Genomic DNA, 14,925 nt, shown 5'->3' on the forward strand with positions numbered 1-14,925 from the left:
AGGAGCTAATTAGTACTTTATCACTTCACCAGCCTTGATACATCTGCCCCACAGTCTGTAACGTGACAGGAGCTAATTGGTACTTTATCTCTCCAAGCTTTGATACGTCTCCCAGTGTGTATATTGCTACTCCTTTGTGTCTGTCTTATGGGTGTGGTATATAAGGTCAACCACACTTAGGTCGACAGTGTCTAGGTCGACCACTATTGGTCGACAGTAAGTAGGTCGACAGGGACTCTAGGTCGACATGGCAGAAGGTCGACCTGAATTTTTGCACTTTTTTGGGTGTCGTTCTCTCCGTACAGTGACCGGTTGCCCTAATTACTGCACTGTGCCCTCACAAGGCTCGCTTCGCTCGCCATGCTTCGGGCAAGGTGCCTTGCTCCGCTACCGCTGCGCTTGGCACAGGTTACTTTTCCCAATTGTAGTCCACGTGGATCGTACAGTATGGAAAAGTCGACCTAGGTGTGGTTGACCTAGAGACCGGATACCCTGTCTTATGTCATTTTCAATAGCTTTTTATATGAAACAAAATAGCTTTATTTTGTTCTATTGGGACATATGACTCACAACTGCTTTCTGGGCACAAATTAATCCAGTGCAAACAACAAACCTGTTTTGTATCCAACAAAACAAATGATCTCTACCTGACAATATAAAGACATGACTGAGAAACAAAGCTGAATCAATGCACTCTGTAACAATTGTAGAAGGACATGCATGGACCTATAAATTATAGTTTATCATAGTGAGAGCCACTTTGTTGCTACCCTTGAAGCAAAGACTCATTCTAGATGTTTATTTACTGAAATGTGTGGTGCCGACCAGGGCCGGTGCTAGGGTGTTTGGCGCCCTCCTGCAAACTATAAAATTGCGCCCTCCCTCCCTTAACTCATAAAGGGTCAGCGTGCATCACAAAAGTGGGGTGTGGTCTCACATTGAAAGGGTGTGAGCAGAGCCGGCGCAAGCCGCTCAGCAAAGGGATGCAGTGCAGGGAGGCGCCAAACTGAAGAGGCGCTCAGCCTCTCCCTGCTCTGCATCCCTGCTGCCGCTGTGCCTGTCACACTGGATGACAGGTAGCGGCGCTGGCAGCTTGCAGCGCGGCTCCCTCCTCCTGCCCAGAGTGTGTATGCAGTGTGCGGCCTCAGCCCACACACAGCACCGCTGACATCCCAATTCTCGATCTGCTCAGATGGTGGGGGCGTGGCCTAATCGCGGGAGCCGTGGCCACGCCCCTTTTGGTGGTTTAGAAAAAAGAAAAGAAAAAAAGTCCTTGCAGCACAGTGCTGGGTAGGTGCAGTGCCTGAGCCCCCAGCCCTCAGCCACTCAGCCCCTTAGCCAGGATCATTTCGAGGAGGGAGTGTGATCACTGTGATCACACTCCCCCCACCCACCCATACAGGAACACACACTGGATCAGTATTAGCAGCAGCCTCTCTGCCCCACTGCAGCACAGCACACTGCAGCATGTGCTGTGCTGCCAAGATGAGAGCTGCTGCTGCCCAGTAAGGTGGGAGAGTAGCGGACCAGGGCCCTCTCCGGGCCCCTCCATCAGTCCCAGGCCCAAGTAATTAGTACCCGCTCCCTCCCCCTCGTCACTGACAGCATCCTAAAGAGCTATTGGAGTAACGGAGCCTGCGAGAAACCGGCGGAGAAGGGAGAGGAGGAGCAGCGCCCGAGCCGGGACCTCCTGCAGGTAACAGGGCGGCACTGTGGAGGGAACAAAGGCTGTACCTAGCATAGGGGGTCATTCAGAGATGAACGCAGATCGTTGAATACGCAGCCGGATCTGCATTCATCTCTGAACTTGCTCAGGGCCGCCCAGCACAAAGCAAGGCTGCCCAGCATGTGTAGCGCCACCTCCCGATGCATCCGCAATTACATTGCCGATGCATCTGATGTAAGGTTGACTCCTGGCTGCGCTGTCAGCAGCCTTTTTTTTTTTTTTCAGACACTACTATGCGGTGTAATGTGACTGACGCACACTACTGTGCTGTGTAATGTGACTGACGGACACTACTGTGCGGTGTAATGTGACTGACGGACACTACTGTGCGGTGTAATGTGACTGACGGACACTACTGTGCGGTGTAATGTGACTGACGGACACTACTGTGCTGTGTAATGTGACTGACGGACACTACTGTGCTGTGTAATGTGACTGACGGACACTACTGTGCTGTGTAATGTGACTGACGGACACTACTGTGCAGTGTAATGTGACAAACTGACAATACCGTTCTCTCTAGGCTGTCTTAGCAGGGCGCCGCGCCCTGCCCGTTTTTTAGCAGGCAAAATCCGCCCTGCCCCTTTTGCGGCGCCCTGCTAGAACAGCCGCCCACTTCCTGCCCTCCCAGCGTGTAAAGATGCCGTGCGCATGCGCGCGGCATCCATTCACGCATTGGGAGAGAGCTGGGGGAAGCCCAGCACCGACGGAGGTGCTGGGCACGCCCCCAAAAGTGACGTCGCCGGCCACAGACGCTCTCTATAGTAGCGTCTGTGGGCCGCACCGCCCACTAAAATGACGTAGGCGTGGCCATGCCCCTTAATTTGCGTGGCCGCGTCCCCGTTTCAGAGTTCGGCGCCATGCCCCTTTTCACTGCTAGAGTGAACACTACTACTGTGCAGTGTAATGTGACTAGCGAACAATACTGTGCAGTGTAATGTTACTAACTGACACTACTGTGCGGTGTAATGTGACTAGCGAACAATACTGTGCAGTGTAATGTGACTAATGGACACTGCTATGAAGTGTAATGTGACTAGCGAACACTACTGTGCGGTGTAATGTGACTAGCGAACACTACTGTGCAGTGTAATGTGAATTGGTACTATTCTGTGGACCCTATATTTTTGGCGCTTCCCCCTGCTGGGGGAAGTGGCATGTGTAAAAGGGTGCTCTACCTGGAATAATGTGTGACTGGCTCTACCTGGTGCAATATGTAAAAGGGGACTGTATCTGGCGTAATGTATATAAGGGGCACTACCTGGCGCAATGTATATAAGTGGTACTACTGTGTGGCGTAATTTTGAATAATGTTGACCCCTGTGCGTCATAATTATTTTACGCCCCTATATATTATGTAATTTTTTTATGACCCTATATTTATGGATCTTGAGGGGGACGGACGGGACCAAAATGTCTAGTTACAGCTCTGAGGATGAGATCGGTCATATTTGTATTTGTAGAAAGGCGCAAAATTGATAGTTTGCAGGAGGCCGAATACCCTAGCACCGGCCCTAGGTGTGAGCACACAATAGCACCTCACAATAGTACCTCCAATTCAAATTACGCCCCACTGTAGACCAATCTTGTTCACATTACACTGTATGTAGTCCCTATGATTCATAGGTGGGTGAGGACAGGGACGCTGATGGGGAGTTACAGAGAGGGTGAGGGCAGGGACGCTGACTGGGAGTTACAGGGAGGGTGAGGGCAGAGCGCTGACGGGGAGTTACAGGGTGGGTGAGGGCTGGGACGCTGACAGGGAGTTACAGGAAGGGTGAGGGCAGGACGCTGACGGGGAGTTACAGGGAGGGTGAGGGCAGGGATGATGATGGGGAGTTACGGGGAGGGTGAGGGCAGGGACGCTGACGGGGAGTTACAGGGAGGGTGAGGGCAGGGACGCTATTCCTGTGATGCAGAGCAGCCCACAGGGGAGGCGGAGCTTGGTACTCAGAATGGACTCGGAGTTGTGCTAGTGTGCAGGGACAAACGCAGGATTTTCATGGGGGGTGGGGGGTCCGTGTGTGTGTGTATGTGTGTGTATTTTTCTGTCAGTAGCTAGATCCAGCACTCAGTGGATCTCTCCACATATACTCGCTGGGTGCGCTCCGCAGATACCAGCAAGGACTCTGAGGCATGTAGCAGCAAATGGAAATCGTGGCACTCCGGTCTATTACAAACCAGCTCGTAACACAATAGTGCAACACAATCAAAGTTTCCGCTCTTTAGTGCACTTTTTTATATTCTGTTAATCTTGGAAAAAAAAGCTAATTAAAGAGCTGAAACAATGATTTAACACACCATTGTGTTCCAAGTTGGTTTGTAATAGTCCAGAGTGCCGTTGTTTTTATTTTTTGCTATTTATACACACACACACACACACACACACACACACACACACACACACACACACACACACACCTGTACATATACTGTATATATACACATACACACACACACACCTGTACATATACTGTATACACACACCTGTACATATACTGTGTATACACACACACACACACACACACACACACCTGTACAACTGTATACACACACACACACTAAACACCATGTACACCCACCCACCCCCATTCTACACTATGTATACCCACCTTATCCATCTACTATTGTACACAAAATTTTATTGGTGGTTTCTTTCTTACTCCCTGTTGTTGTGACAATAAGACATGCTGCAACGAATGCCTCCTTTCTTCCTTGTAGCCTGTGCAGGCTGCACAGCAAATTGGATGTCCATAAGAGAGGAACAACTTAGGTGCTCAGTGCCTCAGTAATCACATGACTTAACTGTGCTGTTGTGAGCATGAAGGTGGTCTATGGCTCTGCGCAGCGGGACAGAGAGCTGATTGGCAGTGGTGGTGGTGAGACCCCACTCCCCACCTCGCAATCTGACCCCCCTTCCCCACTCACAGGTACCCTCTTCCCCCACACTCACCTGTTGCTAAATTCAGCCCTGGCTGCCACGCATGTGCGGCAGCTCCGATGACTGCACTGGTCCAACTCAGGGGGGGTTCCTGGGTATTTTGAACCCCCCCCCCCCCGTTGCGTGCAGTGGTCTTCCTGGGCGTGCAGGAAGGAGGCGCATGTTCTATTTCTGTGGCGCATCTCTTCACATTGCTGGCTGCCCCTGCTGCCTGTGATGAGTGATAGGGCCGAAACACACGAGGCGGCTGGCGCCGCCCGGCAAACACCCGGCCGGCTTTAAACCGCTGCCGTGATGTAAAGACACATGCAGCGCAATGTGTCCTTACACACGGCACGGTCCCGGCCCGGCTGCCGGGTTGCAGCCGGGTCTCACCACTGGAAGGTCCGGCTGCCGGGCGGGCGCCTGGCCGTCTTTGCAGCCAGTAAACCGTGTGTGTGAAGGGGAGCTTTCACACACAACGTTTTTTTCCCAAGCCGTGTCTAATGCTGCGCATGCGCACAGCATCACGCACGGCTCAAAGCCGTCCTGTGTGAGAGACTCTGCCGGTTTCTCCCGGATGGCAAAAAGCCAGACAAAGTTTGTCCGGCTTTTTGCCATCCGGGAAAAACCGGAGTGTGTGTTACAGCCTTTACAGGCGCTGGCAGCAGCGGCACCAGGCAGCAACAGGCAGGATGGTGCAGCTCCGTCCGTAAGGAGGCAGAGAGGGGGAGCGCCGCTGCTGCCTGTCAGAGTGACAGGCGCTGGGAACCGGCAGCAAAAGTGCTCACGGTAGCAGAGCAGGGAGAACGCCTTTCCGACCCGGTGCCTCCCTGCATTGCAGACCTTGCTGAGCGGGTGGCGCCGGGCCTGGTGCCGACCATTTACTTGTATAGCACCAGCATATTCTGTAGTGCCTTTACATCTGGAAACAAAAGAGAAATAAAACAAGACTGGTTAAGAGAGAGGCAAGAGGGTCCTGTTCGCAATCTATAGGAGAATAGCTGTTTGCTAACTGAGGATAAGTGCTACAAGGAGCGTTTTAAGAGAGGAGGGAGGAGGGGGCCCATGGGCATACTCCGGGTGGGCCCCCTCTTCTCCATGGCGCAGTAGACTCCGGCAATGAGCGTACTGCGCATGCGCAAGTCTCCGGAAACATGGCGCCCGCCATGGTCCGGAAACTATTTTCCTACTGTGCGTGTGAGGCGGCCATTTTAGGTTTTTGCTGTGGCTTCATCGCCCGTCGTGGGACTCCGGAAAGGTGAGTTTTAACACAGCATGGGTGCAGTGTTTGCGGTGTGGGTCCCCCTGAAGCCAGGGGCCCGCATGCACCACACACATTGGACCCATGGTAGAAACGACAATAAGTACTAAATATTGCACATTGGTTCTTTCAAATTGCTAGAGTAAAAGGTACTTGGTATGATCCGGAAAGTGTTGGCCTGGGGTTTAGTTGGGAGTAGGAGTGTATAAAGAGAACATCTGCAACTTTTGTGTGGGGTGGGGGAGGGTAGATGGGTGGGATAATTTCCTGTACATAAGGGAGATTATCATACATCTTACATAACTGTCACAGTGATCTCTTGCGTCTGCCTTTAATGTGTTTATTTGTAACAATCAGGTTTATTACACCTGGTTGTATCTTCTTGGTGGCAGTATGGATAGTTGCAGAGCCGGCCCTAGTCATATGCTACCTAGGCAAATGCCTAGGGCATTTGGAATGCCATGGGGCACGAGCGGCTTCTGCTGATTAAAATAATATGCAACATACCTATGTTCTGCGGCTGTATCTGCATATGAAATGCTATGTTACAGTGTATTCCTGGAAATCACTACAACTTAGCATTTCATATTCAGATACAGCTGCAGTCACACACAGTATATAGGCATGCCATATATAATATTAATCAGCAGAAGGTGCTTGTGCTTTCTAGTCACATAGCAATGCAAATAAGACACATTTTCATCAAAAAAGGTGCCCGACGTTAGCAGAGCTGGCCTAGAGCTGCCAGCTGACTCACGCCAGGCATCTCCTGCTGCGTGGCATATTGAGGCAAGATGTATGAAGAGTAGACACATCTGTATCCAATCAGAGGCAGAGGTCAAAGTGTTAGTGGCCGTGTGAGTGCTGAGTGCAGGTGGGTTGGTTGTGCAATAGTGTTCTGCATATGTGTAAGTAAGGCGTATTATGTATGTCATGTGTATAAATGCATTAATAATGTGCAGCATATGTGTAAGGGGCTCTACAGTATGTGTGTCATTATGTGTATAAGGGAATTGATAAAGGTTGGCATAATGTGTAATGCGCATTATGTTTATAAAGACATTAATAATGTGTGTCATGTGTATGGGGCATTACTGTGTGGTGTTATGTGTATAAAGGCATTACTAATGTGTGCATTATGTGTATAAGGTGCTCTACTGTGTTGTGTACCTTATAGAAAGGGCACTACTGTGTGGTCTAATGTGAATAAAGAGCAATATGGTCATGGTGTGGTGTAATGTGATTAAGGAGCAATTCAATGTGATGTAATGTGAATAAGGGGCACTACTGTGAGGAGTAACATATATAAGGTAAAGTGGCACTACCGTGTGATGTAACATGAATAAGGGACACTATCGCATGATAAAATGAAAATAAAGTTGCACTACTGTGTGGCGTAATTCAAATGGGGGGGTACTATTGTGCAGCCATGCACCTTCCAAGCAAGAATTTGCGCACTGTTCCTATATAAAATATATGGAGTAGGAGCACCAAAATGAGGGCACATGCTATGGGTGAGGGGTGATAGTGCCGGGAAAGGGGTGGAGGATCATAGGTGGAACTAGCAGCGGTGCTAGGTGGCACCAGCCAAAATCTTGCCTAGGGCATCATATTGGTTAGGGCCAGCTCTGGATAGTTGGATGTTGTCTGTACTTGTAACACTGACATGTCTCTTGCAGAAAGTAAGGTGCCACAAGGGGAGTGTTTCATCAGCATCCTTTCCAGCCATGGTGAAGAGGGAATTATTTACGATTTCTATGGCGAACCCCTTCTGCTGAGAGACCTATACGACATGGTTTCTCCACACAACAACCCAGCACTAGCTGGAATACCCAAAATATTCTTTATACAGGTGAGCATTCTGGTACATGGTATGGGGAGTGTATTATCTGTGGAGAGCTGTGGTATAATGTCTGTCTCTGGTTGCAGGCATGCCGAGGTGCGGGATTAGATGAAGGGACCGACCTAGAGGCTGACGGTGCCCCAATGGATATAGGTGCCTTCTCTCATATTGACTTCCTGCCGAGGGACACTGTGGTCATGTTTGCAAGCAGTGAAGGTACGTAAAGCATATTATACTATGGCAAAATGAATAACTTACCCTGAATATCTGGCTTTAGGTGAAGCAATGCAGTTAGAAAAAACAGAAGCAGTTCTGATCACCCTTTGTCAAGGTGATGTGGGAGGTGTCAAACCCATGTCTTCCTCCCACCTGAGGCTGGCACCTATCACTCAGGTCCAAGTTATGGAGGCATGAGTTTCCTGTGGTTAAGGGGGTGTGAAGGGGGGGGGGGGGGAATTTGGTGCTGGACAATCAAGTAATAGAGTTACTCCATGTCGGAATAATACTAGAGATCACCATGCAAGTTAAAGTTTTGGATATGATTTAAAAAAAAGAACGTTCTAAAGCATGTTTCTTGCTGCCTCACTTTGGTGACCCTCTGTGGTCCACTGATTGGAGTTGAGATTCCGGCGTCTGTCACATGAAAAAGTAATGCTTGATGGCAGACTGCGAATGTGAACGAGATATTGATTGTCGTGGAACAGAGTCTTTTTTTATTTACTTTACCATTAGCTGGTTTATTTATATGGTTTTGTTGTTGTTGTTCTCCACCTCAGGTTATGCTGCTTTCCAAAATCCAGTGGGCTCCATCTTCCTACAGACGTTGTGTGACATGCTAAGCGGCAATGAGAAGGACCTGGAACTGACGCGGCTCCTTACGCGCCTGGCTTGCAGGGTGGCCTACACATTCCAAAGCAAAGGCAAATATGAAGGTTACAAAGAGATGCCATGCTACATAACAAATCTCACCCAGGAAGTGTACCCATTCAGGACATAGAAAGGAAACCTGCCATGTGTAAGAACTCTGTAGGTGCCTCTGGTGACTGCATTATACCCTCGCCTGAATGGCCCCATCGTTTACAAGACAAGGAGGGAATTACACAACAGAAGATGTAATAAGCATACTTACTATACCTGTCCTACAGAAGTAATAGTAGCTTATTAGAGCTCTTATGGCGCCTATTTATGATTTATTTGTTTTTTTACCTGGTTGCATCAGACTTTTTTTTCCTTTTCTTTCTGCAGAACACTTTACCAAGCACTTTCCATTGTAGTGTAGTCTGTCACTACATTCTTCACTTTCTAGTATGTCCTGCTGGATACTGCTGTGCAGACTTGGCTGAAAGGCTGGTATTTGTGCAGACGCTCCTTTCACCTGAGCTTTGTCATGGGCAAACAGCGGCTAACAGCGTCTGGAGATGACGTTGACTACCAGATGACCGTTTAGCGCTGGAGTTTGGTAAAAGGCCTAAAAAGATGGGGTCTGCTTATGCAAATGAAAATAGAGTGACTGCGGCTGTACCTGTAATGTTTAATAGCCACAATAGAAAGTAATGCAACAACCGTCTAAGAATGGATTACATTTAGTGGGAGATATACCAAAGCTTGGAGAGAGATAAAATACCAACCAATCAACTCCTATCATTTTTCAAACACAGCCTGTGACAGGAGAGTATTGGCTGGTACTTCATCTCGCTCCAAGCTTTGATAAATGTTCAACTGAATACAAAAGTAATAGACCCCCAAGGCCATAATACAAACTGAAGTGATTATTCAGTGTATATTGCACTAGTACTCATTCTTTTCATGTTACAGTGTTGCAAACATCTCATACCCTTTGCTAGTATTACAGACCATATGTGCCTAATTATTGTAACTCACTTTCTGTCAGTCCACCACACATGTGCAAATGCATGCAGGAGTGGCTGGCACAGCAGCCACGATCACAGATCACGATTTCATAGTAAATAGACCCAGTAATGTTTCAGCTCGGGAACTGTAACCGGCACATGGCGGTTGCAGACATTTTTTTTTTTATTATTATTTTATTTTTATATTCCCCCGGTACATAGTGAATGCTGTATCCTTATGAATTATGGTTTAGCCCGCAAAATGTCTGCCTCCGCTGATGTGGATGGTTCACTATATCTCTAGGCTACCTGCTAAACGATGTATTACAGCATGGATACTTCTCTCTTATGCCTAGAGCTTAATTTTGTTTACAAGGAAACTGTTTCAAGTAATTGCCAGTCTATTGCTATTTATTTATTTATATTAATATTTGAATGTATGTGAAAATAAAGCTATTTTTGCTAATTAAATAAGTGGTGTACAGTGGTATTATACAAAGAGTATTAAAGTGTGTGTGTGTGTGTGTGTGTGTGTGTATATGTATGTATGTATGTATGTGTATATATATATATATATATATATATATATATATATAATATTTATTTATAAACACACATTTACGGGCTGATGTGGAGTGAGCAGTTTGCGTAGCATATCTTGTACTGCACAAGTTCCTATGCAGATTGCATGTATCAAACCTATAAGAGGTGGAACAAGGGTGGGAAGGCATAGTTATTTACCCATAGACCAGCACAGAGTGTAATATTAAAGAAAGTCTTTTTAGTAGATGAAATCCATATACTGTAAGCTCCCATCCTAAAAAAAAAAATTGTCACTACATTTATTACATAAGTAAATATACCCAGAGTATGTTATGCAAAACAGAATGTTCTTCTAGGCATCATGAAGATGTTTGTATATTGGGCACCATATTCAACCCCATCGCTGTGCTCTTTAATTGTAAATAAAAAGGATTGTAAAAGAGAACTATTCTTATGTAATAATACATATATGAGAAGTGGTAGATACTGTAGCGTAAGCGGGTCCACAGTCATACTTTAGACATCAATTACTCTGTTTACTCCTAGTACACAATTGTGTTAAAATACACTGAGGTGTACCGACTTACTTTCTATTTGTAATCATTATGTTTATATATGTATTTTACTGAAACTATCAAGGGTTCAAAATTGATGAGTCACACATACAATATGGCGCACAATACTATACATATAATGTTTACACAGCCTACTGTATGTGTTTGTTTTGCTGTTCATTGACCCTTGCATCTACTTGTTCTACTAATGACCTGGAATCTATAACATTACTCATGACTGTTTATGCATAATTACTGGTATAATAGGATTTTAATTACCTACCGGTAAATCCTTTTCTCGTAGTCTGTAGAGGATACTGGGGTCCACATTAGTACCATGGGGTATAGAATGGTCCACTAGGAGCCTTGGGCACTTTAAGAAATCAATAGTGTGCACTGGCTCCTCCCTCTATGCCCCTCCTACCAGACTCAGTCTAGAAACTGTGCCCGAGGAGACGGACATATCCTGAGGAAGGATGTAACAGAACAGTGGTGAGATTCAAACCAGCACACACAAACGAGGAAAGCCGTGCTAACCAAAACTAAACAGCAACAGCTGAACCAACAATATTTAACAAAGTAACAGAGCAGGAAACACAAAGCACTGGGCGGGCGCCCAGTATCCTCTGCGGACTACGAGAAAAGGATTTACCGGTAGGTAATTAAAATCCTATTTTCTCTTACGTCCTAGAGGATACTGGGGTCCACAGTACCATGGGGATGTACCGAAGCTCCCAAACCGGGTGGGAGAGTGCTAAGGTTCCTGCAGAACTGATTGACCAAACTGAAGGTCCTCAGAGGCCAAAGTATCGAACTTGTAGAAATTAGCAAACGTGTTCAGACCCGACCAAGTAGCTGCTCGGCAGAGCTGTAAAGCCGAGACACCCCGGGAAGCCGCCCAGGAAGAACCTACCGACCTAGTAGAGTGGGCCGGTACTTTAGGAACCGGCAATCCTGCCGTAGAATATGCATGTTGGATAGTAAGTCTGATCCAGTGAGCAATAGACTGCTTTGAAGCAGGACATCCAATTTTCTTGGGATCATAGAGGACAAACAGCGAGTCAGATTTTCTGTGACGAGCTGTCCTCTTCACATAGATCTTCAAAGCCATCACAACATCCAGGGACTTTGAGGTAGCAGAGGTGTCAGTAAGTACCGGAACCACAATAGGTTGGTTGATATGAAACGCAGACACCCCTTTAGGAAGAAATTGCTGACGAGTTCTGAGTTCAACTCTATCCTCATGAAAAATCAAATAGGGGCTTTTGTGAGACAACGCCCCCAGTTCGGACACCCACCTTGCGGAGGGCAAGGCCAACAGTGTAACAGTCTTCCATGTAAGAAATTTAACGTCTACCTCCTGTAAAGGTTCAAACCAGTCCGATTGCAGAAACTGCAACACCACGTTAAGATCCCAAGGTGCCGTGGGAGGCACAATGGGCGGTTGGATGTGCAAAACACCCTTCAAGAACGTCTGCACCTCAGGGAGGGAAGCTAATTGTTTCTGGAAGAAAATGGACAAGGCCGAAATCTGGACTTTCAAGGAGCCCAAACGTAGGCCCACATCCACACCTGACTGTAGAAAAAGGAGAAAACATCCCAGTTGAAATTCCACTGCAGGAAATTTCCTGTGTTCACACGACGAGACATATTTTTTCCAAATGCGGTGGTAATGTTCAGACGTTAGCCCTTTCCTAGCTTGGATCAGGGTTGGAATAACCTAGTCTGGAATGCCTTTTGCGGGCTAAAATCTGACGCTCAACTTCCATGCCGTCAAACCTAGCTGCGGTAAGTCTTGATAGACGAACGGCCCCTGTTGCAGAAGATCCTCTCGCAGAGGCTACGGGTCCTCCAGGAGCAACTCCAGAAGATCCGCATACCAGGCCCTTCTCGGCCAATCTGGAGCAATGAGAATTGCTTGAACCTTTTCCCTTTTTATTCTTTTGAGAATTCTTGGGATCAGTGGAAGAGGTGGGAACAAGTAAACCATCTGGTAGACCCATGGAGTCACCCGAGCATTCACCGCCACTGCTTGTGGGTCCCTCGACCAGGAACAATAGCGCTTTAGCTTCTTGTTGAGATGAGAGGCCATCATGTCTATCTATGGAATTCCCCACCGACTTGTTAAGGTCTCGAACACCTGCGGGTGAAGGCCCCGCTCTCCTGGTTGGAGGTCGTGTCTGCTGAGGAAGTCTGCTTCCCAGTTGTCCACTCCCAGAATGAAAATTACCGACAGCGCCACCGCGTGCCTTTCTGCCCAGAGGAGAATTTTTGTTACCTCTGACTTTGCAGTTCTGCTCTTCGTTCCGCCCTGTCGGTTTATGTACGTTCCTGCCGTTACATTGTCCGACTGAACCTGAATGGCTTGATCTTGAAGGAGATGCGAAGCTAGTAGAAGGACGTTTTATATGGCCCTTAGTTCCGGAATGTTGATCGGAAGAATGGCTTCCTGACTTGACCATTTTCCTTGGAACTGTTCCCCTTGGGTGACTGTTCCCCAACCTCTGAGGCTTGCGTCTGTGGTTAGCAGAATCCAATTTTGAATCCCGAACCATCGACCCTCTGTCAGGTGAGAAGTCTGGAGCCACCACAGAAGAGAAATCCTGGCTTTTTGGTGACAGACGTATCTTCTGGTGCATGTGAAGATGCGATCCGGACCATTTGTCCTACAGATCCAGCTGGAAGGACCTTGCATGAAACCTTCCATACTGCAGAGCCTCATAAGAGGCTACCATCTTCCCCAGAAGGCGAATGCACAGATGCACCGACATCCGAGTTGGTTTTAGGACATCCCGCACCATTGACTGGATTACCAATGCCTTTTCCAACGAAAGGAACACTTTGTTCCTCCATATCCAGGATCATTCCTAGGAACGGAAGCCTCCGTGTTGGCTCCAGGTGGGATTTCGGCAGGTTCAGAATCCACCGTGATCCTGGAGAAGTCGGGTTGAGAGGGCAATGCTATCCAACAACCTCTCCCTGGAAGGTGCTTTTATCAGCAGGTCATCCAGGTATGGTATGTTCACACCGTGCTTGCGGAGGAGAAACATCTCTGCCATCACCTTGGTGAATACCCTCGGTGCCGTGGAGAGGCCAAATGGCAGGGCCTGAAACTCGTAATGACAGTTCTGCAGTGCAAACCCTAGATACGCCTGATGAGGCGGCCAATTCGGAATGTAAAGGTACGTATCCTTGATGTTCAGAGACACCAGGAATTCCCCCTCCTCCAGAACTGAGATCATCGCTCTCAGAGACTCCATCTTGAATTTGAACACCCTTAAATACGGGTTCAGAGATTTGAGTTTGAGAATGGGCCTCACCGAACCGTCCGGTTTTGGTACGACAAACAGGTTGGAGTAATAACCCTTGTTTTGTAGTTGAAGTGGAACTGGTACAATGACCTGAGTCAGTACCAGTTTTTGAGTTGCTGCCTATAAAGTCATACCTGCTTCTGGAGAATCTGGTAATCCTGATTTGAAGAATTGTGAGGTGGGAGTTCCTAAAACTCCAGTCTGTATCCCTGGGCGATAAGGTCTGTGACCCAGGGATCCTGGCAAGACGTTGCCCAAACGTGACTGAAATAAGGTAACCATGCTCCCAGGCAGTGCGGTCCACCGTCATGCTGAAGGCTTTGAGGAAGCAGACCCGGATCTGTTCCTGAGAACCTGCAGCTGCTTGTTTCCTGGTCGTACCTCTATTACCTTTGAAGTCAGAAGAAGAAACCCTTGGATTTGCCTTTGAATTTATTTTGCTGTCCGAAAGGACAGCAGAGTTGGAGCAGTGTAGGTTTTCCTAGCTGGGGGTGTTGCGGAAGGAAGGTATGTAGACTTACCCACCGTAGCCTTGAATATCAACTTATCCAGTTCATCCCCGAACAGGACCTCCCCTGTGAAAGGTAGATTTTCCACTCCTTTCCTGGAGTCCGCATCCACAGTCCACTGGCGTAGCCACAATCCCCTGTGTGCTGAAACTGCCATGGCAGTGGTGCATGCTTTGAGCAAACCAATTTCCTTTAAGGCCTCCACCATAAAATTAGCAGAATCTTGGATATGCTGCAGGAGTAAAACTATCTCCCCCCTGGGTAAGGTATCCAAACTGTCAATTAGGTTACCAGACCATTTTGCGATGGCTCTAGTGATCCATGTGCAAGCAATAGTGGGTCTCTGGGCCACCCCTGCCGACATGTATAGTGATTTGAGAGTGTTCTCAATTTTGCGGTCAGCTG

At 47.6% G+C, this 14,925-nt stretch overlaps 1 protein-coding gene across 4 annotated transcripts in view; it reads left to right on the forward strand.

Annotated features, from left to right (window-relative positions):
• Window positions 1-10,077, forward strand: part of LOC134935055 (caspase-7-like) — a 45,809-nt gene extending 35,732 nt beyond the window's left edge. For all 4 annotated transcript variants that reach the window (XM_063930358.1, XM_063930357.1, XM_063930359.1 and 1 more), the window contains 3 exons: window positions 7,590-7,762; window positions 7,840-7,969; window positions 8,530-10,077. In XM_063930358.1, the coding sequence (XP_063786428.1) occupies window positions 7,590-7,762; window positions 7,840-7,969; window positions 8,530-8,750 (524 nt within the window). In that variant the 3' untranslated portion in view covers window positions 8,751-10,077. The remainder of the gene's footprint in view (window positions 1-7,589; window positions 7,763-7,839; window positions 7,970-8,529) is intronic.
• The last annotated feature ends 4,848 nt before the right edge of the window (window positions 10,078-14,925 follow it).

This window comes from Pseudophryne corroboree, chromosome 6, assembly GCF_028390025.1.
Source record: "Pseudophryne corroboree isolate aPseCor3 chromosome 6, aPseCor3.hap2, whole genome shotgun sequence".
Classification (NCBI taxonomy): Eukaryota; Metazoa; Chordata; class Amphibia; order Anura; family Myobatrachidae; genus Pseudophryne; species Pseudophryne corroboree.